We start from the raw sequence: 24,601 nt of genomic DNA, 5'->3' as shown, positions 1-24,601 counted from the left end.
TGTGTGAAGGCCATGGCCACCAGGGAGGGCTTTGCAGCACTCAGCGGTCACGGGTCATCAGGTGGTGTGGGCGGCGGGTGCTCTTTTGCCGGCCTGGCGGTGTCTGTCCAGACGCCTGAGTGCAGATGCTGGCCGTTGTTGAGTCCGCGTGTCTGCTACCTCATCCCCACGGGCTGCTGGAGGGTCAAGAATTTCTCCCTGTACCGCGAGTCAGGCTTTGTGGAGAATAACCTCACTGATTTCTCTCTGCTTTTCTCTCCCTGCTCCATAGTTTGCAAAACGAGAGTGGCTCATGGCACCAACTCTCATGAGGTGAGTGGAAGCTTTGACTGCCCTGTGTCCCCATCTCCCCCTATGCCCCCACCTTTCCAGCTCACGGTGTCTCTCTGGGAGCCCGCAGGGGTCTGTGTGCCAGATCTCACACCTGCTGCTCCGGCTCCCTGTCCTGCTCCTGGTTGTGGCTTTGTGCGTGGTCTCCAGCTTCTCCCCGTGCCTGTCCTGTCCCCAGGGGCGGGATGGGTGTGCCAGGGGTCTGCCTGCCCGCCGCGAGCCCCAGCAAGTCACATCACGTCCCAGTTTGACCTGTCTGACTTTCCAACCTTTGGCTCATCAGTGTCGATAGCTCCCTGGGCACCTGCTCTGTGCCAGCCACTGCCCCAGGCCCCTCTGAGTGCTGCTCACTGGAGATGTGGTGTCCCTGCCAGCTGCTCACAGACCGGCTGGTCCTGCTGAATTTAGAAGGGAGTGGGGGAGGCAGCGGCACTCTACTTGCCAGTGTGTGGGGATTCCTCCACCCTCTCTGTCATTCCTTTATTCCCCCGTGGGCATTCCCAGCCCCACTCAGTGCCCAGGGAAGAACGCATAGGATGTGCACCCGGCCCCGGGGGGTAGAGACCGAGTCCCAGAGACATAGCACCGGTGAGATATGGTGCAGGACCATAAGCAGAGGAGGCCTTCCGGGGGTAAGGGGAGCAGGTGGCCAGGCAGGGACTCCATTGGGTTGCCCTTGCTGTCTTTGGAACCACACTGGGACATTGCCCTCAGGGCTTCCCTCCACCCCCACCCCATCGTCTGCATTTCATTCCCTTACAGACACGGCCCGGCCTGGGGGCCTTCCTGTTTGGCACCGGGGAGGGTGCACTGGGCAGTAGACTCAGTGCCCATCCTGAGGGCCCCGTGGGGAGAGTCTGACCCAGTCAGAAGTGCTCCCCGAGACCTTAGGATGAAACCTGGACAGCCCCCCAGCAGTGCCCGGAAGCAGAGTTCCGTGGTGGTCTTTCTCCCTGGCATACGTTTGTGGCGACGCTTATATGCCTATAAATAGAAAGTGTCAGGGTGATATATGGTACATGGTGTGATGGAAGCTGCTGGGCCGAGGGTGTGCCTCTGCCCGTGGGAAGGAATGTGGGGGCAGCCCCGGGAAATCGCGGCCTGCTGCAGAGGTCAGCCGCCTCGTAAGGCTGGTTGCCCTTGGGGAGCCATCCCTGCCTGGGCCTGCCTGGGCTCTGGGCCAGGGATGTGCTCCATGCCAGGCGCTGGGAGGGAGCCGGAATGCTTCAGAGCAGCCAGAGTCATGTCGCCAGAACCCACATTCCCCTCGGCACCTGCCTGCCAGCCTTCCACCTGCCCCTTCTCACTAGCACCTGGTTCCTCTGTTGGTCAGTGCCTTGCAGTTTTCTGGATGGAAGGATGACTCTAATCATCATTAGTGTGATTAGACCATCCTGATGCAGAAAAGGTCAGCCTGCAGGGAAGAAACCACTTCTGTCTTCACAAGAGAACTCTGAAATCTTGTGGACCTGGGAGCGGGTCTGGCTCTGGGCACTGCCAGCGGTGGGACTTGGGGCAGATTACCCAGCCTCTCTGAGTGTCTGCATGTGGGGATGGCATAGCGGTCGCCGGGGAATGAGGGAGTTGCCATACGTGCTGCCCTGCACCTGTCGGGTGAGCTATTAGGGAACCAGCTGCTATGGAGCCTGCCGGGGCACGGGAGAAGCAGTGGGGGTTCCAGGTCCAAGTGAGTTCCCTCCTGCCAACGTATGGGGTCAGTGCCTTTGGGGGCAGCTTTCACCCCTCAGTCTTGCTGTCTGAGTCTGGCTCCAAAATGTACACATGGGTACCTCCCTGTCTCCGCCCCCCCCCCCACTTCTCCCAACCCACAGTGTGCTGTTTCAGGGAGGGGCTCCCCCAGATCGGGAACGGAGGAGCATCCAACATTGGGATCTGGAGACTCCCAGGGAGTCTGTGTGTGCTCTGGGCTGCCTGCCTCCTGGCAGGCTTCAACATCAGAGGGATGCCCCTTTGAGTGGGGTGCCCTCCATGGCATGAGCCTGGGCGTTGAGGAGCAAGGCTCTTCCCCTGTTTCACGGGGGCCTGGGGATGTTGGGTGCAGCAAGGATGGAGGACAGGTCTGTGGACGTAATTCGCTTTAAACAGAAAAGTGAGGCTTTCTTTTTTTTTTTTTTAATTAAAAAAAATTTTTTTTTTTTTATTTTTGAGAGAGAGCACAGTGGGGGAGAGTTAGAGAGAAAGAGAGAGGGAGACACAGAATCCAAAGCAAGGCTGGAAGCTCTGAACTGTCAGCAGAGAGCCCAATGCGAGGCCCAAACTCCCAAACTGTGAGATCATGACCTGGGCCCAAGTCGGATGCTCAACCGTCTGAACCACCCAGGCGCCCCAAAAGTGAGGCTTTCTGATTAGGGTCCTTCCTTACCTGTACTGAGGTCTGCCTGACCCCTCCCTCAGAATCCCAAGCTCAACTAAAGTCAACTGGTTTTGGCAGACCACTCTCTTTTTATTTCCTGTTCATAGAGCTGTTTGTTTTTTGTTTTGTTTTGTTTTGTTTTTAAGCCAGTGCGTGCACACTGATTTGCTTGGCAGTGAAATCATCATCCTCCCCCCGCCCCCCCTCCCCCCCCACCTCTTTGTTAAACCACTAAGCCAGAAGCTCAAAGTGCCCCTGAAGCATCTATCCCATGGTAGTTATTGTTGCTGTTTTACAAGTGAGGAAAATGAGCTTAGGGCGAGTCCCCTGTCAGCCCTCATGCAGCCAGGTGCTGGAGCTAGGACTTAACCCCGTGTCTGGCTCATCTGGCTCCAGGGCAGCCTGTGGCCTTTCTCTTCCTTGTCAGAAGGCTAAGGACACGGTCGCTGCGGCACACGCATGCACTCACATGTGCACACACATGCACACAGATGCACGCATTTTTTGTTTCTGCATGTGGCCTGCCTCTCCACTCCTGCCCTGCCCGGCTGAGCACCAGGAACGTTGGGGTGGTGCTCTGTGACAGTTGACGTCAGGGGTGGCTGCCAGTGCAGGCAGCCAGCTGTCCAGGCTCCGTCATTCCTGCCCATGGTCCTGGGCATCTGGTGGCTCCCTCCTGGGGCCTTTGGGCTGCAAGGGATTAGTCATGGTCCCGGCTCTGGCAGCTGAGCCAAAGCAGAGATTTTCTCCAGCTGTGCCTCTGCCCTCCCTACCTTCGTGGCCCTACCAGATCCTCTCAGTGGGGACCTTTGTCCCCACAGGCATCGGAGTCAGAGCAGCACGTTCCCATTTCTCAAGCATCCATGTGGTTCACTGAATGTGTGATGAGGCCAAGACTTCGTGCTGGGCAGACCCAGTCCCAGCCTGGGCTCCATCACTTTCCAACCAGCCACTGAGCTGCTCAGGGCCTCAGTTTCCCCATCTGTAAAAGGTGCATGATAGCAGTGCCCACCTCAGAGGTGCAGCGTGAGGACAGCACCAGGTGACTCGCATTAAATGGTCAGAACAGGGCTGGGCATGTTCTGAGTGCTCGACCAGAGATAGCCCTTACCCTTATGCAGACTTTGACCCGAGGCCTCCCAATTCCCGATCCATTGCCTTACACTCCCCGCCTCTCCTGGATCTTTGTGGAAGAATCTCTAAGGATGTCGTAAGGATTGAATAGTATACAGCCGGGGGTCCCGTTCCCAGGATTACGGTGTGGAGTTGGGCAGTGCACAGCCAGCTCAACCCTACGTGGACAGCCTGATGGTACAGGATTTCCAAATCCCCACAGCAGGAGTGAATCGACCCCCAGGTGTTCATTCTCGAGTCTCACTCCCCTCGTCCTGGCTTGAGATTCTTCCTGGGGCGTCCTCAGTTCACAGGGATGGCTCTTGGTGCATCTGGTCAGGTGATGTGCCCCTGGGTAAGGCTGAGTAGCTGGTGGACTCTGACAGAGCTCTTGGCTCCCTGTTTCTATAGATGGCCATCGTGTTCAACCAGGAGGGCCTGAGTGCCATCCAGCCACCCTGTGTGGTCCAGAACTTCATCAACCACAACGCTGTTTTGTACAAGGTGTTTGTGGTGGGCGAGTCCTACACCGTGGTCCAGAGGCCCTCGCTGAAGAACTTCTCCGCCGGCACGTCAGGTAACCAGGCTTCCCGCCGTCGCAGGGGCCCGGCTGGGACAGGGCGTTGGCCGTCTGTCCTGCCGCACTTACCCTGCTACCCTGTGGTATTTTGGAGGGGGCAGGGATGATGTGATCTGAAGGGTGGAGGAGGTCTGCTCAGTAGTGAGAAGTCTTGGAGAACGAGGTAAAACCCCACTCCACCGGGTCACTGCAGGGGCTTCATCCTCCCGGACCACTGTAAGCTCCGGGACTCCTCCGAAAGCTCTCTGCGCCCAGGGCACTTCCTGGGGGCCCCACAGAGGTGACACGCGTGAGGAACATGCTGGAATGGGTGATTGGCCCTTGAGGGAAGTGAGGGTTTGGGAAAGGGCCCCTCTGACTTTTTGAAGGCCAGAGTGCTGACCCTTTTATCATGTCTTTTTTTTTTCCAAATGGGGAGGCCCAGCGTTACTTGCTGCTTGAGTGGATGTGCGCTGCGTTAGAGGTCACACAGGGTCCAGCACTTCCCAGTTGGGGGACCTCAGGCAGGTCCATGTGGGCACAGTCACCCCACCGCGTCCCCCCTTACAGGGGTGAGGACTGAGTGAGCATGTTTTGGATCCCAAGTGTCCCTCAGATGGTCACAGGGTGGTGGTGTTTTTAGGATGCTGCCATCATTTGGGGGCATTTGAGGGGATCCTGTAAGGAGGCTGAGGGGCTCCACAAGCTCAGCTTTATTAATTAATTAATTATTATTTATTTAGGGAGAGCGAGTGCATGAGCAGGGGAGGGGCAGAGAGAGAGAGAGAGAGAGAGAGAAAATCCCAAGAGGCTCTGCACTGTCAGCACGGAGTCTGACACAGGGCTCGAACCCACAAACCACAAGATCATGACCTGAGCCGAAACCCAAGAACCTGACCCTTAACCGACTGAGCCACCCAGGCGCCCTGCTCAGCTTTTTTTTTTTTTTTTAGCTACTCTCCTGACACCAGCTGATCCTTGGCCCTTTCAGAAACTGACACTAAGATACGGATTTGCTGGTGTTGGGGCTGCTCAAAAGAATGTTCTAGTGGTTCTGAAGGCATCTCTAAGGCAAGTTCCAGAAACCTTTGGAGCAGAGTAACCGTGTCTTTGAAATAAGCACAGCTTTCTAAGAGGATCCCTTGCAGGATATTTGATTGTCCTCATGTGCTGTGCTCAGGCATGCCGTGCATTTATCTCTGCAAGGGAAACCCGCCATCACCAGATGCAGTGAAATACCGGGCCGTTCTGTCTCCATCTGAGTCAACAGATGTGTCTTCTTAAAGTCCCTCCTGCTGGGATTGCCTGTCACCATCCGTTCCTGGTGGCTTTAAGCCACTCCTCTTGAATAAAGTTCAGCTGTTCATCCCCAGGACAGCTTTTTTCTTCCCATTAACGCAACACAGAGAGCAGACACTTTGAAAATGTGTGCCCGTTTTCACTTCCTTTCTGGGTGCAGGCAGCCTTCCCAGCCAGGCGGGGGGCTCCAGGACTCGAGGCTGCATTGTCAGGGTTTGGGACATCCCCAAAGTCCCCCTGGTCCCATCTCTCGCACACTGGGATGATGTAATGATGTGGGGGTGAGGGGACTAAGATCTGGAGGGGTCTTTTTGTATATGACTATATAGCAGCAGGAGGCATTTTTATAAATTGTGGGCTGGAAGAGACTATTTTTTTTAATTATGTATTTTCTCTGATTTTTAAAAAGTACATGCTTTAAGTCTGTGGAAAATATATTAAGAGTAGCATACCTTACATAGCCTCCTTTCTTTTTTTCTTTTTTTATTAAAAGAATTTTTTTTTAACATTTATTCACCTTTGAGGGACAGAGCACAAGCCGGGGAGAGACAGGGAGGGAGACACAGAATCTGAAGCAGGCTCCGGGTTCTGAGCTGTCAGCACAGGACCCGACGTGGGGCTCGAACCCACTAACTGCAATATCATGACCTGAGCCGAAGTCGGACGCTTAACTGACTGAGCCATCCAGGCGCCCCTCTTTTTTTTTATTTTTACCCAAATCCCCTCTACCTGTAAGAAATTTACTGCCACGTTTCCTTCCTTTCCAGACAAAGGAAAGGAAGTTTTCTCCTTTTCCTCCCTGTTACAAAGTGCTGGGCCAGCTTCTGTCTCAGCCCTGGGAGCCGTTTGCAGCCAGGCGCAGGCTCTGTGTCCTGTGTCTTGAGGATGAGGCTCCATGTTTCTGTGTCTTCTCATGACTGTGTTTCTTCTCATGACAGGTTGCCAGTTTTCCGTAAAATGTAGGCTGGGGAGTAGGTAAACTCACAGAGCCAATGCAGGAATGTTTATTATGCTCAGGCAAGTTGAATAACTTTCAGCATGTCTGTCCATCCATCCCAAAGCCGATTTCATGTTTGCGGTCTTCAGGGCATCGTGCCAGGGAGCCGGCGCGGGCTTTGTTCTCTTTATGTGCGTGTTCTTTCCAGATGAGAAGCATAACTCGACAGGGGTCCTTTAAGCTGGACCAGTTGAGCAGCGGGCTCTGGGGCTCTGGCCTCTTTCCAGCCCCCACACTGGCTTTCCGGTTTCCCTTGTCCAGTGTGGCCTACAGCTTCCCCATCCACGCAAGGAGCTGTGGGATTCTTCAGGACCTGGGGGGCGGGGAGCCAGGGACACTAGCCTTCCCTCCATAACGACCGTGCTCTGTTGATTTTCAGGTGCACTTGTGGTTTTCCCTGTTAACGTCTCTGAAGTCAGGTGATTTTTAGAGCCAGTGGCATCTTCTAGTTGCTTCTGCTGGAGTGAAAGTCAGGTTCTTACTGAGAGGGTTGGTGTTGGCTTGTGTCAGCCACTAGGAACACGTATCCTATGCCTGTCGTTCACAGCTGGGGAGATTGCTCCCCTGTCTCTACCCAGTGCCAGGACCGAGATAGGCACGTCTCTGTGTTCCCCTTTTGTGCAGTGGATTTACTTTTGTTTCCTGTACTGTGTGGACTAGTGCCTTTATTTTACCCTTCTTCCTGGGCCTTTTTTCCCTTAGGGGTACATCAAAGAATGATACCACTTGCCACGTAGAGCTGGGGTCAGCAGACTTTTTCTGCAAAAGCCTAGATAGTAAATATTTCCAACTCTGTCATAATTATTTAATGCTGCCCTTGCGGCATGAAAGCAGCTGTAGACAATATGTTAGCACCTGGGCCTGGCTGTGTTCCAATAAAACTTTATTTACAAATGGCAGGCGACAGGCTAGATTTGGCTTTCAGTCTCTGGTTTGCCGATCTGTCATCTAGAGCCTCTCTAGTGTAACGGATGCCGTATTTCCTTGAGCCTGCCATGTGCCCAGCCCTGTGCCTGGTAACTGATCCAGTAGGTGACTAGATAGTCAGCCAAGTATCCTGCCCTCATGTGTTTCTATTCTAGTGGGAGAACCCACACATGCGGAAAGAAAGAATAAAAAGATGCATTGTGGCATAGATGAAGGGCTCCAGAGGAAACAGTGGGTCCTGGGACACCGCTGGGTGAGGGAGCCAGAGCTGGCCTCTCTGTGGAGCTGATACTTGTATGGGATCTAGAAGAAGATCTGGGCCTCCGTCTGCAGCACTGTGACGTGCCCCCCTCCCCAGAGACACACACGAAGAGTAAGCAAGTCAAGCTGGAGAGAGTGTGGTCCGTGCTCATAACTGCTGAGTTACTGCAGTATTTGGGGATTAAACCTGTCATTTACTGTTTTGAACCTGTTCTTCTTGTGTATACATCAAGGGCCGAAAGCACCCATATTCCCCTCATTGCCTTCGCGCCCCCCGTGGGGCGCTGGTAGTGGTTCGTTACTCAGACTGTGTGTCTCAGGACTGTTCCAGACACTGGGAGTGAGTGGATGGGGTCCCACATCCCCGGTGGTCCTGTGATCGGAGTGTCAGGGCCCAGCCAGGTCCGTCTTTAGCTCCCCAAGGAGCTGGCATCGGAGGACACGTGACCCACTCTGACCCGTCTCAGCTTCCCAGTGTCCTGGGCCAGGGAGTGTCTGGAAGTTGCCCACACCCCCTCTGGCCGCTGTTCAGGCCACACACAGGTGGTACTTGAGCAGAGGCCCCCCCCCCGCTCCTCCACTGCCACTGTCATTGCTGAATAGTCCTCTGGCCTGAGCCCCCGGGTCAGAGTTAGCCCAGGAGGAGAAACAATCTCCTTGGAAAACGGTCCACGTTTTTGATTGGTGTCCCTTCCACAAGAAACTGTTGGGTGATGTGGTCTGTCCAGTCCAGTGAGTGCTGGGTGTGCCTTTCTGAGTGCCCAGCTTCTTCCCTTCCTGGCAGAGTTAAGCACCGTGGTGTTTCCTTGTGGCTCCTGCAGGCTTCCCAGCCTCCCTGAACTTGGCTGTGTCTACCTGCTCTGTGTGGCCCCCCTCCCCAGGCTTGCTCTGCTACCCTTGGGGACCCTCGGGGTGGGTGGGAGGCACCCTGAGCTTGGTGGGGTTGGGCCAGGCCGGGCTACAGGGCAAAAAGGTGGGCAGTGCCCGCAGAAGGCCAGAACACCTGTTGCAGCTGCTCGAGGCCCACTCCGTCCTCCGGCCCACAGGGCTTGCCACCCCTGAAGGCCCCCTCTTCTTGGCTCTCGGAGCCCAGGAGTAGAGATTGGTGGGGCTGCTTGGCACAAGTCCTGCAGGGTGTTTATTTTCCCCAGGCTCCTCCCCAGGACCGTCTCTCGTGCCCCCCGTCTGGACTGGCTCTGGTCGGAGCGGCGGGAGGACTGTCGGGCACACCGGGGCGGCAAGGGGCCTGTGTGCCCCACTAGCGGGAAGGATGCCAGGTACCTCTCAGCGCCTGCCTGCTTGGCCTCCGCCCGAATCACTTCCTCATGCATGATTGTTGCGGCGCCGTAATCCTGGAGCTGGTGGGGGTCGTTGGCAATCAGAGCGGGTGCCCCGCTGTGGCCTGGCCCCTGCACGCCATGGTGCTTCCACCAAGGCCCTTCCTGTCCTGCGCTTAGGGACCCAGGTCCCAGGGATGAGCAGTATGTCCTGAGGATGGGAGCCATAATGGCCCACTCTGGAAAGACTGAAGCAGAGGCTGCTGGGGCCACATAGGGGCTCATGGCCCAGGACATCCCCATGCCATTCTTGGTGGGGGGCACGGGGCGGTGGAGCTCGTGGTTTTGTGATTCTTGCATTTGTGTGCCCCATGCTTCCAAGTGCTCGAGAGAACGTGTGACCGACTGACCGCACTCCAGGGGGTGGACAGACAGACCAGCTGCTTGTTGCTCTCATTATTCTTGGGATCAGCCTGCCCCTCTGGGTGCCCCAATGGGACTGAGGGTGTGATGGGCGATGGCCATGGGTCAGGGAAGTATGGGGTGGGAGGAGGTGAAGCGCATTTCGGGCGGGCTGTGCCAGCTTCCAGAGCCAAACAAATTACTCTGTATGCTTTCTTGGATGGATCCTATAGCAGCCCGTGTTCTGATTTCCTATTTTTTCCCCCTAAATAGTTGGGATACAGCAGAACCCTTTATATTTGAAACACTCACGTGCCAAGTAGCAGCTTGGGCATTTCTCACGTGCTACCCTGAAAAGGAGTTCTCTGAGCAGATACCGGGAGGGGCTGGGAATACTGGATTCAATGGCATTTACTGGTCCTCCGACCTTGATTTTACTTGCCATTGACTTTGGGCCTTTGATATTCTGGTACACCGCATTTCCCGCTCACTCGGCCACCACTCCATCCCCTTTCTAGTTCCATGTCCGTAAGACACATTAGACACACTTTGGGAATGGGGCCTTGGGTGTGGGGGGAAAACCAGATCTAAGATACCATAAGATCATAGCAGAGACCTCATTAAGGTCATTATTTTTGTATGGGAGGAAGGCTTGAAGCGGGAGCCCTGATCAGGCGTGTTTCCGTCCACGGGGCAGTGTCTTCTTGTCGTGGGGGCGCCCGGCTCACTGGGCCCCGGGTTGGCTGCTGTTGGACGCTGAACCCTACGGCCACCGTGGCCGTGGCTGGGGTGGTGCTGCCCCCTGGTGTCAGGTGGTGGAGTCACCATCACTGCTTTAAGCTCACTCCGGCTCCTTCTTGTCTTTGCTTTTCAGACCGCGAGTCCATCTTCTTCAACAGCCACAACGTGTCAAAGCCGGAGTCTTCATCGGTCTTGACCGCGGTATGTTCCTTCTGCCGTGTTGGCCGTGTTCCCTCCCGAGCCTGGGTGTGCACAGCCTGCTGTCGGTGGTGAGGCCCAGGCCTGAGCTCCAGCAGAGCAGGGTGGAAGGACCTTCGTCTCCCTGCCGGGGGCCGGAGACCCCTTTGCTTTGCTTGCTTCAGGCTTTCGTGCCGATGGCCATCGTAGCCACACCCGTTTACCACTAGTTTCCTCCCAGTGGAAGCTTTTCTAACTCTTCTCCCAGAATGAGGACTCCCTCCCCTGACACATCCCCGCCCTCCGCCACCCCCCACCCCATGTCACTGATACTGTGGAGACCTGCTGCCTTTTTCCTGATTTAAGAAAAGGGGTGGGAGGCGACACCATCTCGGCTTCCTTTTTCTTTCCTTGTCCACGTGAATCCAGTAAGCGTTGTCAAGGGCCTGCTGCTACTTCTGTGGGGGCAGGAGGGCTCGCTCGGGGCGACCGTTCCGTGAACGTCCCCGTGTGTCAGGAGCCATCCTAGACACCGCAGGGCATCACAGCCAGGTCTGGACACAGCCTTGCGGGAGCAGGGCGGACAGCTCCATTTTCCTGAGCGGGGAGGCTAATGTTCGGCGAGGTTGAGGAACTTCTCCAAACTCACAGGACTGTTCACTCAGGGGCCAAGCTAGGGTATGACCCCGGATTGGTCTGATTCCAAAGCTGGGTCTTTGGGGAATTTAGGGCTTCTTATCACACTGGTATGTGCAAAGCAGTCTTTACCCAGAGCAGAGAGTTAGAAATTGCCATGGGGCAGCTTCTTAATGTTTATTTATTTTTGAGAGGGAGAGAGAGGGGGAAGGAGGGAGGGAGGGAGGGAAGGAGGGAGGGAGGGAGGAAGGGCAGAGGGAGAGGGAGCCACAGAATGTGAAGTAGGCTCCAGGCTCTGAGCTGTCAGCACAGAGCCCGCTGTGGGTCTCAAACCCACAAACCGTGAGATCATGACCTGAGCTGAAGTCGGCCGTGGGGCAGCTTCTGCCATCCCTCCCAAGTCCAGCAAGCCAGCGGCCTCTGCTGTTGCTTCCCCTGACCTTGGAGCCCTGTGCCTCATCTCCTGCTCCTGAGTCATGGCCGTCCCGGCTAATCCGGGAGGATCTGCCTGTGTCCTGGGATGTTCTCACCGACAACATCCACGATAGGCCCCTGCCCCTGGGCCTCACACCCCCACTTCCTGTGTTGGGGGCATGCACTTGCCTACTACCTCCTGCCCCCCTGCTCCAGGCCACCTGTTCGTTTCTTCTTTGTGTCTGGTTCCTCTGAGGAGCCGGCAGCGTGCAGAGGGTTTTACAGAGCATGGGTGTGGACAGGGACCTGGAGGGAGCACCAGTGTCCCTCCAGATGCTGATAGGTGTTCCCCAGGAACAAGTTCCATGTTCTCCAAGGAAGCTTAGAGAACAACCAGATTTTAAACAGAACCCCACAGCGCCTGTCTGTGTGCACTGTAAAAAAGATGGAAAAAGCTGTTTTGTGCAAGAAAAGAATTTCTGGTCTTCCAGCCCTCGGAGACTTTGGGCTGGTGCAGTTCCTCGGGACTCGTTCCTGAAAGGCTCTCAGACCTTGTTTGGCTGGTGGCTCTGGGCAGGGGTGGCATTCCACGGACTTGTGGGAAGCTGTCCCTGCCAGTCCCAGTGTGGCTCTTGTGGCCCCTGGGGCTGTTAATTGAGGCCAGCGGGTCCCAGGTAACCTTGGGTAATCACCTGTCTGTTGCTCGGCCTGTGTCTTCATCTGTGGGCTGGGAAAGCTTAGAGACACTTCTGAGCCTCCTCTCCACCTGTGCTCCACCATCACCTCCTTCCCCTCAGCTCGTGACTGCTCTTCAGGAAGCCCCCAGAAGTGACACCATGTGAAACTAGACAGGGGAATGGCACTCAGCCATACCCTTCCTGTTCAAGACGCAAGCCCCTCCTGCACACCCACAGGCCAGCCTGACACAGTTTGACTCCAGACTCGCCTCCTAGCTTCCTCCCTCCCACCATCAGGGCCTCATGCAGGAAGCCTTGTCCTGGCCTTGAAGCCCTACCTCCCTCCCTGGCTGGAGGCCCCTGAGGGTGAACCCGACTCCCACACCCAACTTACAGGCCCCCAGACACTGCTACATAAGAGTGTGGACACTGACAAGATTGGCTGGCGTCACCCCCAAGCTCCACAACATTTTGGCCGTGTGGCCTGGGAATCGCATTGTCGTCTCTCTGAGCCTCTGTTTCCCCATCCTGCCGCGCAGGGCGGTCATGGGATTCGGGGAGTTACTGGATGCAGAGCGCCCAGACGTGCGCCGGAATGTGCCGGAAGCACTCAGCCCACCATGCTGGGGGAGGAGGGTGATCGTGGTGATCCGGAGGACCACCCCTCACCTCCTGTGTTGCCTCCCCATTCCCCAGAACATCACTGTAGCCTTCGCACTTACAACCCAGGGGCAGGATTTCCGTGCCTTTATCTTGTCCTGGGATGGCTAGTTAGTTTAACGTAATCAAACAGCTTCGGGAGGACTTCTGAGATGCCTTGGCTGAGCTGAGAAAGTGCTTTTGTAAACAGTGTGTTAATACGGCAGCCGTACCCCACCCCCCTTGCTGGTGGACCTGTGCTGCAAGCCTTAAACCTTAGCTTCTCGGATCCTACGTCCCGTGGTGCAGGTGTTTTTATTACCTCATTTATTGGAGTGAGAAAACAAGACCCAGAAGCGTACATTACGGCTCAGGGCGTGCGGGAGGGAATGGGCTGTGCCATGGTGTCTGCCTGGCTCCCTCTGACCTGGGGAGGACCTGGGGCCACAGATCCCGTGGCTGAGCTGCCTCGATGCGCTGAGCCTCTGACTGGCGAAAGGGAGCACAAAATGGGGGATACCTGCCCAGGCTTGGGCGGGTGCTAAGTGACAAGGGCTTGTCACAGGCAGTCTGGCACTGGCCCGTTAGAAAGTATTTCCTCTGATGGCACACCGAGGCAGCAGGGTCGTGGGTTTGAGGGGCCCCGCCAGTTGTGCAGAGCCCGCGGGCGTGGCTTCACAGGGGACCACTGATGGTGCCCGCCGTGGGCTCCTCACCCGGGGCATGTGTGCAAGCTCCCCATCGGCCGTTGTAGCTACCTGTGCCGGGGTAAGGGCCATTTGTCCTTGGTGCCCAGGGCTCTGTCCCCAGCCCTCCTGACTCAGCTTCACTTTTTTTTTTTTTAAATGGGGTGAAATTCACATAACATACAACATAGCCATTTTAAGGTAATAATTCAGCAACGTTTTCTGCGTTCGCCATGTTGTGCCTATCACCACCTCTGCCAAGTTCCGAGACATTTTCGTCACCTCAGAGGAAAACTCTGTACCTATGAAGCATTTCTGCCACCTTCCCTCTTCTTCCCAACCCCCACCACCACTAGTCTGCTTTTCATCTCCACGGACTTGCCTGTTCTGGACCTTTCGTGTTAACCTGTAAATATTAATGTGTAACCCATCGTGTTGGGCTTCTCACACTTTGCCTGACGTCTTCAGGGTTCACCCACGCCATGCCATTGTATGGCTGAATAATGTTCCATTGTGTGGGCAACACAGTTTGTTGATCCCATGTTTTGATGGGCGCTTCGGTTGGTTTCCTTCCACCTTTGGCCGATGCTCTGAACATTGGGTTACGACTACCTGTTTTCAGTCTTTTGGTTACACATACCCAGGAGTGGAAGTGCTGGTCACGTGGTAATTCTGTGTTAAAAGTTTTTGATCCAGCATCAACTTTATTTCTGACGGATCACTCACCCTTCTTCCTCTTTGGCTTCTGAGCCCTGTAGCCCCCAGGACTCCAGTATTTATTGAGCACCTCCTGTAACCTTCTCCTGACTCAGAGGTCACACAGTGCTATCCCTGCTCTAGAATGCAAGGGTAGCACCTCCTCCCAGTGAGGCAGACACTGTTCCCACCACATCAGGGACCTCCCCATGCAGAGGATAGGGACCTCGTTGGTCCTGTTTGAGCAAACTGAGGCACAGTGAGGCCGAGTACTTCTCCTTAGGACCACAGAGCTAGAAAGTCACTGTCAGGATTCAAATCCATGTTCCCTCGATCCCACACACTCCTCAAGGTTCCCCTTCCTCTGTGGCCCTTCTAGGGGCCGAGCTTGAGCCCGTGAAAATCTGTGTGGCTGTCCCAGGCTGGCTGGGACGAGAGCAGAGGACGATTGGGGTGGGGCAGTCCTCCCAGCTTGTTACAGGGACTAGAGGGGTCACGCACACTGTATACTTCGCTCCTGCCCAACTGGTGGGACGTGGGAAGTGGCCATGTGAGTGCAACTCACCAGGGGTCTGTCCTGCCTCCTTGCCTGATGGTAATGCCAGGCTTGGGGCACCTGAGGCAGGGTCTCTGTGTCTGGCGTGGCATTGCACCTCCCCACTGTGGCCTGACTTGACTTGCATGTGTGTATATGTTGGCAGCTGGACAAGATCGAGGGCGTGTTTGAGCGGCCGAGTGACGAGGTCATCCGGGAGCTGTCCCGGGCCCTTCGGCAGGCGCTGGGTGTGTCGCTCTTTGGGATCGACATCATCATCAATAACCAGACGGGGCAGCACGCTGTTATCGACATCAACGCCTTCCCAGGTGAGCGGTGGGGCCACCTTTATCCGTCCGTACACTGGTGTCCTTGGGTAATGGGGCGGTTGGGCCCGGCTGATCAGCTTCCTCCCTCCCTGCTGGTAGGGCCTGGGATAAATGTGGTCCCGCTAAGCCTCAGCCCCACCTGCAAAATGGGTTTATGGTATGTGGTGAAGTTGGCAAACAAGGTCGGTGCATCCAGCCAGGGTGAACACTGGGCGCTTAGCGGGCCCGCACTAAACCCATTCTTTGACCTTCCTCACTGACCCTGCGCCATCAGTGTTAGCCTTTGTTGGCGGAACCTCAGCTACTCTGTTGGGCTTGTAGATTTCGAGACCTGAAAGGACCCCAGAGAGAGTACGTCCTCCACAGTTTATGTGCAGGGAGTCGACTTTCCCAGGGAGGGAGAAATTACCGCACGCTACAGTACTGGTTGGTGGCGGGGCCGTGCTCCTGCCCCCACCCTGAACTGTAGTGCCGGGGACGGGCCTTGGAGCCGGCCAGCTCCCCGTGGCAACGGCGCCTGCTCCCTGCCGTCTGCCAGGGCCCTGAGGCAGGCAGCATCTGCTGGGGCCCTCAGGGCTGCTGGCACAGCCTGGCTCCCCCGTGCTCCTCTCTTCTTGGTGGGACATAGCACGCGGAGAACCTTCAGTGGGGCTGTTAGCCTACAAGGATGATGGCCGCGACGTCCCCAGCTGACTTGCCCCAGAATGAGCCCACTCTGCCTGGGGGCACCCTGAGGCGGACTCGTCCACCCTCCCAGCTGGCTTTGATTCTCACCTTTATTAAGTAGCAGCGGTGGAGGTAAAGCCACTCACTGCTCAGTGGGTATAAAAACATTCAGGAAACGATTCGTACCTTAGGGAGGTTAGCATCTCCAGGGAGAGCCCATGCGTGGCATGCAGGGACTGCTCAGGGGTGTCTGCAAGGTGTGAGACAAGACCTCATGTGCGGGGTGCAGAGCGTGACTTCAGGCTGTGCGGCTCCTGGGCGTCAGGCTGGGGGCCTGACATGTGTCCCCTTGCACTCCTCAGGCCCCACCACCGTTACAAGTCATAGCCAGGGAAACCGAGGCTGGGAGGACACCACTGGCTCCTTAAGTCATTCAGTTGACTTTTATCGAGGGCCTACTGTGTGTCCCAGCTAGTCATCTAGTAACAGACATGCAGGGCAGGTACAGCGTGACCATGATGGCCAGAGCCCTTCCTTCAGAGGACAGGAGGTGCCCAGGGGCTCCTTCTTGAGTTGGTGGCATTGGAGCAGAGCCCGGCAAGGAGAGAAGGAGCTACCCCCCAAGGGCTCTGGAGGGGACCGCGACAAGGAGGGCCAGAGATGAGCCCGCCATATGCCATGGTGAGAATGCGGGCTTTCGCTCTGAGCTGGACCAGAGCGGCTGACTGAGGCCAGCATTCCTTTATAGAAACTCAGACCTGTTGGGACAATGGCCTGTGTTCCTCCCGTCACCCTGGGCGCAGCCTGAATGGAGACTTGGGTGTTGCCGGAGGTGGGGTTTTCACGAGGAAGTGACGGAATGAATGAGAGAGATCAAGGGAATACAGGGCGTGTCAAGGGAACAATTACAATGAATCAGAGGATCTAAACCCGGGAGGACGTGGGGGGGCTGGCAGAGAGGTAGCCGAGTCAGCGGGTTGGTGGGACGAGGAGGGAGCAGTGCCGGGCTGTTGGGGCAGAAGTTCCAGAAGGATGGAGATGGGAGGTGGTGAGAGCATGAAGCTCTGCCCTTGAGCTTCGGCTTTGTGCAAGGTCCTGAGTCGGCCCCCTCTCAACATGGGCAGTTTGGACTGGGTGTCACGAGGGCGTCCTCTATGCTCAGGGGGGACCGTGATTGTGAGCCCAGATGGCCGGGAGGCTTCTGTCCGAGAGAAGGGCCGCCCAGATGGGGCCAGGCATGGAGGTGGGGGCTGAGGCCGCCGGAACGATGGGCCGAGTCCAGCAGACGCTGCCTGAGGGAACCTGATGCTGGGGGAAAGCCGGGGGAGCCCAGGGCAGGCCGTGTCCGGGAGACAGCTGCTCCCCGGCCTCTCCCGGCTTGTTTTGCAAGCCTGGGTCTGGAGCACTCGTGGGCCCGACCTGAAGAGTACGTTCCTGGGGAGGCTGCCTTGGGGCCCTGGGTGTTCAGTAGCCCCCTGTCGAAGGGGCCGCGTGCTGGGCTCTGGGAACTAGTAACAGCAGTAGCCGCGGGTGCTGTTGACACGCTTACACAGCAGGCCTGCTCGGAGAGCTTTACTCCCATTTTGTCCACGCAATAGCGTGGCATGCAGTGAGCTGCCAAGATCTCCCTTTACCCCGTGGAGACATGGAGGTAGGGGCTGGGTGTCTTGTCCAAGCCACTGGCTACCAAGTGCTGGAGCTGAGACTGGAGCCCTCCCCTCCTGACCTGTCAGCCGAAGCCGTGGGTTCCGATCTTGGCCCTGCCCTTCCAGGCTGCGATGGGACAGGTCATCCGGGGGCGGGGGTTGTTCCCAGCGTTCCCTTCTGCGCAGCGGGAGCAGTGATTCCCCCCACATGGAGACCGAGGAGATGATGTCGGCACGGTGCCCGGCCCTGAGCTGGCACCCCGCGGTGCTGGCTCAGCTCAGTCTGTTCTCCCCAGGCATCGGGAGCTGGCTGCCTGGCTGCCGGCCAGTTCGGGCCGACCCGAGGGGCCTCCCCGGCCTCCAGTTCAGCTTCAGGCCTCCACACCACCCCAGGAAGCCTCAGGAAGCACGTATGTCCTGCCCTGGGCCTTGTCTGGGGGCCTCAGAACAGGACTGCGTCTGTTCCCTGGTGTGGGCCTGACTCGGTTCTCAGCTCTGCTCCCTCTGCTCGTATCCCTACCCTGGAAGCCCGGCAGCCCGCCTGCTGGTTGTCCCTTAGGGGCCTGGCCTGGCCTGGCCTGGCCTGCCTTTCGGCCCTGTGGCTGGAAGAAGCACCCCCTGTCCTCGGTGGACCGCCCAGGACCACATGATATTCAAGGCACAGATGGCACCAAAGGGCCTGGTTGAGGTCCTGGCACTGCCACTTGGGAGCTTTGTATCCTCTGTAAAATGAGGGTGGCCCTGGGCCCCACTCCCCAGGGACTGCGAGGGACATGCAGCATGCGGCCTGGGGGCCAGCACTTCCTAAGCCTGGGTGAACACCAGCCGTGGGCCCCATCACTGTCTCCATCCGCACCAAGAGCCGTCACGCGTCTGTCCGCCTGTGGAAGGGGTCAGTCACTTCACTCTCTGTGCCTCTGTCTCCTCATCTGTAAAACGGGAACAGCGTTGTGAGGAGGGATTAAGGGCACATGAATGCACCGTGCGTGCCAGCCATTGTACGTGTTTTTAGTTTTGCCGTGGGCATCTCTGCTTCCCCTTCTCGGCCTCGGGCCCGCGACCGTCGACGAATGCCTCCGCCGCCCGGCCCCGGATGGGCTCTTTTGTGACAGGTGGTGCACCTGCCCTCCTCGCCCAGCCTGTGCCCACGCGGCGAGGCCCATCCTGGAGGATGCGCGAGGGTCCCGGTGACCTCTGAGCGGTGGTGGAGGTCGTCCTGGTGGAGGGAGAAGCCGTGCAGGGTGTGAGCAGTGCCTGGAGCCCCTCGCAGAGTGGGCACCTGTTTCTGTCCTGTTCCTGGAGCTGTGTGCCCAGTTCTCATGCCTCCACACTGGATCGGGGAGGTGGGGGTGGCGGACAGGGTACTCATGTTGAATTTCTTTCAATGCAGTTTTTGGGGCAGTTAGCAAAACTTCCTTGGCCTAGATGGGAAACCTGCTTGGTGGGTGGCGCCCAAGGATTTGTTTGCCGACATTTGCCTTCGTGTCTGTGTTGGGAAACGTGGGCCGTGGGCAGGCCCTGGCAGTTTCTGTTCGGGAACCCCAGGCCCTGCTTTGTTAGAGGCACAGGTGTAGGTGGGCAGTGGCCCTGCTGGGGGCACCCGGTCTCCACCCCTTGGCTTTGATGCTCAGAGCACATGGCACAGAGGGCCTCCCTGCAGGTATTTTGGGGGTGAGAAGGCAACAGACTCTGTTCCAGGGGTAGCCGCTCTGGATCAGGGGTCTCCCCGGGCATGCCCGCAACGGCCTCCTCCCCCCGCCCCCGAGACCTCTCAGTTGACACAGGAGGAAGCTGAGGCTGGGCCATGTGGAGTGGACGGCTGTTTATGATTTAGGATGGGAGGAGCGGGCCTTCGGTATTGCCACGTCCTTCCATGCCACGTCCCGCCACATGCATCTTGGCACATTTGGGGCGGTGATTAAACGAGACCCTGAAACTGTACCCGAGAGGGACAGGGTATGGGGCGTTTGCCTGTCTGCTGGAGCGCCAAGCGTCTCACACCCTGGGGACAGCCGAATTCAAGGGCTAGCCTGCCCACACCCAGCTTTGAGTCTAGGCTTGATGGCTTCCATCTGTCCCGTTACTTAACTGAGCCTCGGTTTTCTCTCCGTCTTGAGAGCGCCCACCTTGAGTCCGGGAGCCCCATAGTCCACCTGTGCCCCGCTCTCCCTGCTGCCCGTCTCCACCCCAGCCTGGCTCAATGCCCTGTGCTGTCTCTTTCCTGCCCACAGGCTATGAGGGCGTCAGCGAGTTCTTCACAGACCTCCTGAACCACGTGGCCACCGTCCTGCAGGGCCAGAGTGCAGCCGCGGCAGCCGCGGGGGACGTGGCCCCACTGAGGCACAGCAGGCTCCTGGCGGAGCAGGCGGGCAGCCTGGCGGGCGAGCGGACGTGCAGCGCCAGCCCGGGCTGCTGCAGCAGCATGATGGGCCAGGACCCACCCTGGGCGTCGGAGGCCGATGCGGGCGGCGTGGGCACGGGCAGCACCGCCAAGCTGCCCCACCAGAGACTCGGTTGCACCGCGGCGGTATCTCCCAGCTTCCAGCAGCACTGCGTGGCCTCACTGGCCACTAAGGCCTCCTCCCAGTAGCCACGGAGCCCAGGACCTGGAGGGCGGCACGGGCCGCAGAGTGCACCTGCTGGGCAAGCAGCTCCCAGCAGTGACGCTCCTACTAAGAATTCCCAGTGATCTGATTCTTTTTTTTGTTTTTTAATTTTTAACCTGATTTTCTGATGTCATGATCTAAACAAGGGGTGGTGGGGGGGGAAGATGGAAGAGAACCCCAAGTGGCCCAGCCTCGGGGAAGATGCCTGATACCTGCTGTGCAGATGTCTTCACTGGGTTTACACTTGCTGTGTCTTCAACACTAGGTCTGAATGTGAGGTGGGGTGTGCGTGTGCACGTGTGGCTGCTGTGCGTGTGCACATCCACGTCTGTTCGTCTCGATGGCTGCTGTGGACCAGGCCTAGGGGACCCTGGAGGGGGGCCGTCCCGGGTCAGGCTTTTGGCCACTGAACAGAGTGAGTGAGAGGTTCCTCATCTCTCGCTTTCCTCCAAGCCCCTCGCACCCAGGCCTGGCCCCCTCACTGTTCCCCTCCTGCTGGTGGCCTCCACAGCTTTGTGAGGAATAGGGCCTAAAGCCCCAAGCAGGTGTACGGGTGTCCCTCTGAAGAGCCAGAGGAAGCCAGAGGCACACCTACTGTTTCCTTGTGGGGGCTTCGTGCAGGGGGGTCTGGGCTGTGGTCCGCCTGTTGCCCACTCACAGAAAGGAAGAAGGAAGCTTCCTGGGGGCGGCTAAGGTCCTGAGTTGGCCTCTACTCTCCACGTCCAGCTCCCTGGAGTCCGCCAGGCCCTTCAACTTGTGTCCCATGCGGCCCTGCAAGGGGGCCTCCCACCCTGGCCAAGCGCCGCTCCCCAGGACCCCGGAGGAGGCTGCCTGGTCGGGAACCCTCGGGCTGATCTTGCGTGTGCCAAGGATTTGTGCCGTGACTGTGGACAGATCATCCCAGGAGTTGCTGGGCCTCCGTGTCCTTGTCTCTGATGAGCCGTTGAGACCAGAGACCTCCGAAGGGCAGGCTTGGTGCCCTACACCCTGCGGTGCAGTCTGCCTCTCTGAGAAGTCAGCCCGATGAGCCTCCCCTCGGCCTCGAGGTGATTTGGGGCCTCTTCCCCCGGCCAGGTGGGTGGGGGGGGGGGGGTGCTGCCTGTACGCTTCACATCTTTTCGCACCGCCCAGCAGGCCCGCCCCACCCTTCCTGCACTCACTGCAAGCCCCAAGCACAGAGCCAGCCAAGTGTGAGGGGAGCTGCAGCCCCAGAGGTGAGGAAGCAGTTACCCCTCCTCCGTGAGAGTCCCCCCCAGCCCCTGACGGCAGCTTACACCACCGGCTGACCACTCCGCTCCCGCGGTGCAGGCGGGCAGACCGCCCCGCCCCTCTGCAAAGAAGGGGGCCGGTGAGGGGCTTTGCCAGTCCTGGGACAACGTGAACCTGGGCAAAATGCATAGGATCCCCTGAGCATGATCTTGTGTCCTGAGACATCCATTCACGTTGAGAAAGTGGGAAAGGCGTCCAGGCTGTCGTGCACGGTCCAATGAGGATGGCCCGAGAGAGGCTGCTGAACTGGGCACTCAGAGGTACCTTCGGGCCCGGCTCAGCAGGGGCATGGGGGTCACCCACCTTTGGGAAAGGAAGGACTGGGTGGGGGCCGCCCTCAAGCTGCACTGGGCCTAGGGCGAGGACAGGTGCTGTTGGGACTGCCCGGCTGCCCTGGAAAGGAGGGCCCACCGACTAACTGCGTTTACACGACTTGAGTGTTGAACCCCGATTATAATGTCTGTACAGCGCCTTTCCTAGTCCATCCCTGAGCCCCGGGGAAGCAGGAAAGCGTGGCTGGCCTCTTGCACTGCTTTGTCTCCAAAATAAACTACTGAAATCGAACTGCATTTCACATGTGTTTACAAATGCTGTTGAAAGTTCGTGCCATTCTCCTGGTCTCTTAATAAAACAGCTTTACCTTCTTAAATGAAATTCCAATCCCGATCTGTCTCAGGAACAGGTGGGGGGGGGGTGCAGTGTGACCCCCGATGCCGGGCTGGGGCCTCTGGGCATATCGTGTTCCTGGGTAACTTACGTCATCCCCCAGGGTCACACGTGCTCAGGTCCAGAGCCCAGATATCAAGTAACTGTTCCCCACTGGCCTCGATGCGGGTGGCAGGCAAGGTGACCGGTTTTTCTGGAAGCAGAAGCCGAGGGGTGGAGTCTCATTTCATAAGGACCTGGGAGCAGCAGGTGGTGGGAGAGGGAAAGGCCCTGCCTGGCAGCAGGCATCTTATCTTCCCTGCATCGCCCCTGTTCAGCGAACACTGGCCACCCCTGATGTAGGGGTTTCAGGAGCACAGACAAGGAGAGGGGCCATCACCCCCTCATCAGTGGTGATGAGGCACCAACCAGCGACCTCCACTCCCAGGGTCACTTGGGTGCACACTAACTTTTTTGGGTGCCAGGACACACTCTCCGTAGAGTTGATTTCCCCTCAGGCCTTGTGGTTTCCACATCAGGGAAAGACAGATCCACTAAAATGCCACGTCTTCCTTGGCCCCTTAGCAGTATCTCCCCCCAAAGGCTTGGTGGTACTCCCTCTGGGTCAGAGGCTCTGGAACCTTGCAGGGCCCCTGGGAAGGGTCTGCTGTGGTGTGTGCATGTGTAGCCCCTAGAGTTGGCCCTGCCAGGATCATGGGGGCAGTTAGGACTCTGATTCCCAAGCCTCTCTTTGCCAGTTGGTGGGCATGTTGGGGTCTGTGGCCCTCAGCACCTGTCTTGGTGGTGTTCAGTGGCCGGGGCTCCCGGAGGCACTCCTGATTTCAAGGGCTCCAGGAGCAAGTACCAGGGCCATATTTTGGCTAGGGCCATGGGTAAGTGCAGAGGGTCAGTTGCAAGGTCTCTGCCCTGGACAGCCTGTAACAGAGACCTTGGGCCAGGTTCTGCTTGCGGATGCTTTGTCCGACGATGTGATTCCACAGACATTAGGCTCCACTTGAGTGCAGGCCCTTGATGTCTGTCGTCTTCAAGAGGGCCCAGCAGAGTCTCCTGGTGTAGCATCCTTGCCATTCATGGAAGCGTCTAGGTTTGCGGCCCACAGTGGGTCGGGCTGGGCCTGAAGACACCCGGCACGGCCTGGACGCCTCGAACGCCCAAGGAGTTGTGTGGTGTATCCTTCAAGTGGGCCTTCATCAATGATGGAGAGAACAACTTGGAAAAAAGAGTTTCTCTCTAACCCAGAGGACTGTCAGGTGGGCCTCGCCCGTTGGAAGGGCCATGGCAAGAAACTAGCTTTCCAGCCAGCTGCGATAAGCAGCGGTTGTCACATGGCCACTCCAAGACCAAGGGAGACTACATGTCCTTGTCCTAGTCTGGGAGATCGGTCCTCTGCTCGGGCACTCACACTGGCCACTGGCCACACAGCCGGTGAATGGCTTGACTGCTGTCCCTGGCGTCTGCATCTGCCTCTCTGTCCCCTAGAAAATGATTCGCCCGGCAGGCGCCCCGACAGGCCCTCGCCCTCCACGGGCCCTTGCCCCGAGCTAGCGATCTTGAGCTGGGTGCTGGCTGTCCTGAAGGCGCATAGCCAGCCCCTCCACCGAGGCTTACCGCGAGGCAGAGAAGTTTCCAGGCTTCTCCCTCTTCTATCTGCCTGGCCCCACCCTGATGCCCCACACATCTGTCTGTCCTGCCCACACCTGAGCCTGAGCCTGAAGTGATGTGGCTGAGGCTTCAGGCCAACCACACTCCCATTGTTTCTGCCTTTCACGAGGAAGGGCTTGTGCTTTGCCCATTCTCTCTGCACAGCGCTGCCAATGTGATCTTGGAGTGACACTGCCCACCCCCGACACTGTTCAGAGGAGAGCTGTTCCTTGGTCCCACCTGGGCGCTCTCCCTTCTGGTTCTGACCACCCGGGAGCCTTTTCCACGAATGGTTGCATTTTCCCTTCCCGATTTACCCTGACCCGACAGCTTAGAGGGGCTATTCCTTTCCCGTAGCCTGCCTGACCTCTTCCTCCAGGGCTGCATGTGGGAGCACACCTCTTCGACACCTGTTGCCTCACAAAAAGCTGCTCCCATAGTGATTTCACCGGGACATTGGTGGTTCTAGTTCTAGTGACACCTGTGCTTTGTGACAAATGCTCAGGCCTCCATCCTGTTCACAGGCAACAGGCAACACTTCCCAGAACCCCAGGCTGCCTTGTACTCGATCTGTGCACGTCCGTCCGTACGGTGTTTCTACGAATACACATACTGTATATAAAATCACCGCTTTTGTAAAAGCCAGGAGACTTTGTCCCTGGGCTCTTTGGATTTGTCTTTACGGTTGTTCTGTGTGGTTATAACACAGGTGGCCATCTTTGGGATGGGTTTTTTTTCAGGGACAAGGTGACCCCGTGTTCCCTTTGTTAACTTGTCTCGGGAGCGGATGTTTTGATAGCTGACCGCCTAGTGGGATACAGTTTGCTGTTGTGTTTGTTCTTTCCGTAATGGTTGGGGGGTAGAGTGCACCCTTGAAAACGTGTGAAGAAATAAACAATGACTCCTGCTCTTTGGAAGGTGTCCCTCTGTGTATCAGGGGCTGGTTAGCAGCAACAGTGGGCAGCTCCCTCCCCAGCCTCATGGGACAGGCCTAGCCTTGGCAAGACTGTTCATGTGATTTGTATCATCATCATGGTT

The 24,601-nt window shown here is 57.5% G+C and overlaps 1 protein-coding gene across 4 annotated transcripts in view; it reads left to right on the top strand.

Moving 5' to 3' along the window:
- ITPK1 (inositol-tetrakisphosphate 1-kinase) overlaps positions 1–21,825 on the top strand; it is a 179,088-nt gene extending 157,263 nt beyond the window's left edge. For 3 of the 4 annotated variants that reach the window (XM_053889728.1, XM_053889727.1, XM_053889729.1), the window contains 6 exons: positions 272–312; positions 4,229–4,394; positions 9,012–9,137; positions 10,414–10,481; positions 14,907–15,069; positions 19,613–21,825. In XM_053889728.1, coding sequence (XP_053745703.1) covers positions 272–312; positions 4,229–4,394; positions 9,012–9,137; positions 10,414–10,481; positions 14,907–15,069; positions 19,613–19,971 — 923 coding nt within the window. In that variant the 3' untranslated portion in view covers positions 19,972–21,825. The remainder of the gene's footprint in view (positions 1–271; positions 313–4,228; positions 4,395–9,011; positions 9,138–10,413; positions 10,482–14,906; positions 15,070–19,612) is intronic. The other variant, XM_019462099.2, reaches the window with a different exon arrangement.
- Positions 21,826–24,601: the final 2,776 nt, after the last annotated feature.

The sequence above is a fragment of the Panthera pardus genome, unplaced genomic scaffold (assembly GCF_024362965.1).
Source record: "Panthera pardus isolate Hobbes unplaced genomic scaffold, ASM2436296v1 HiC_scaffold_24, whole genome shotgun sequence".
Taxonomy (NCBI): domain Eukaryota; kingdom Metazoa; phylum Chordata; class Mammalia; order Carnivora; family Felidae; genus Panthera; species Panthera pardus.
This window is presented reverse-complemented; position numbering and strand designations above follow the sequence as displayed.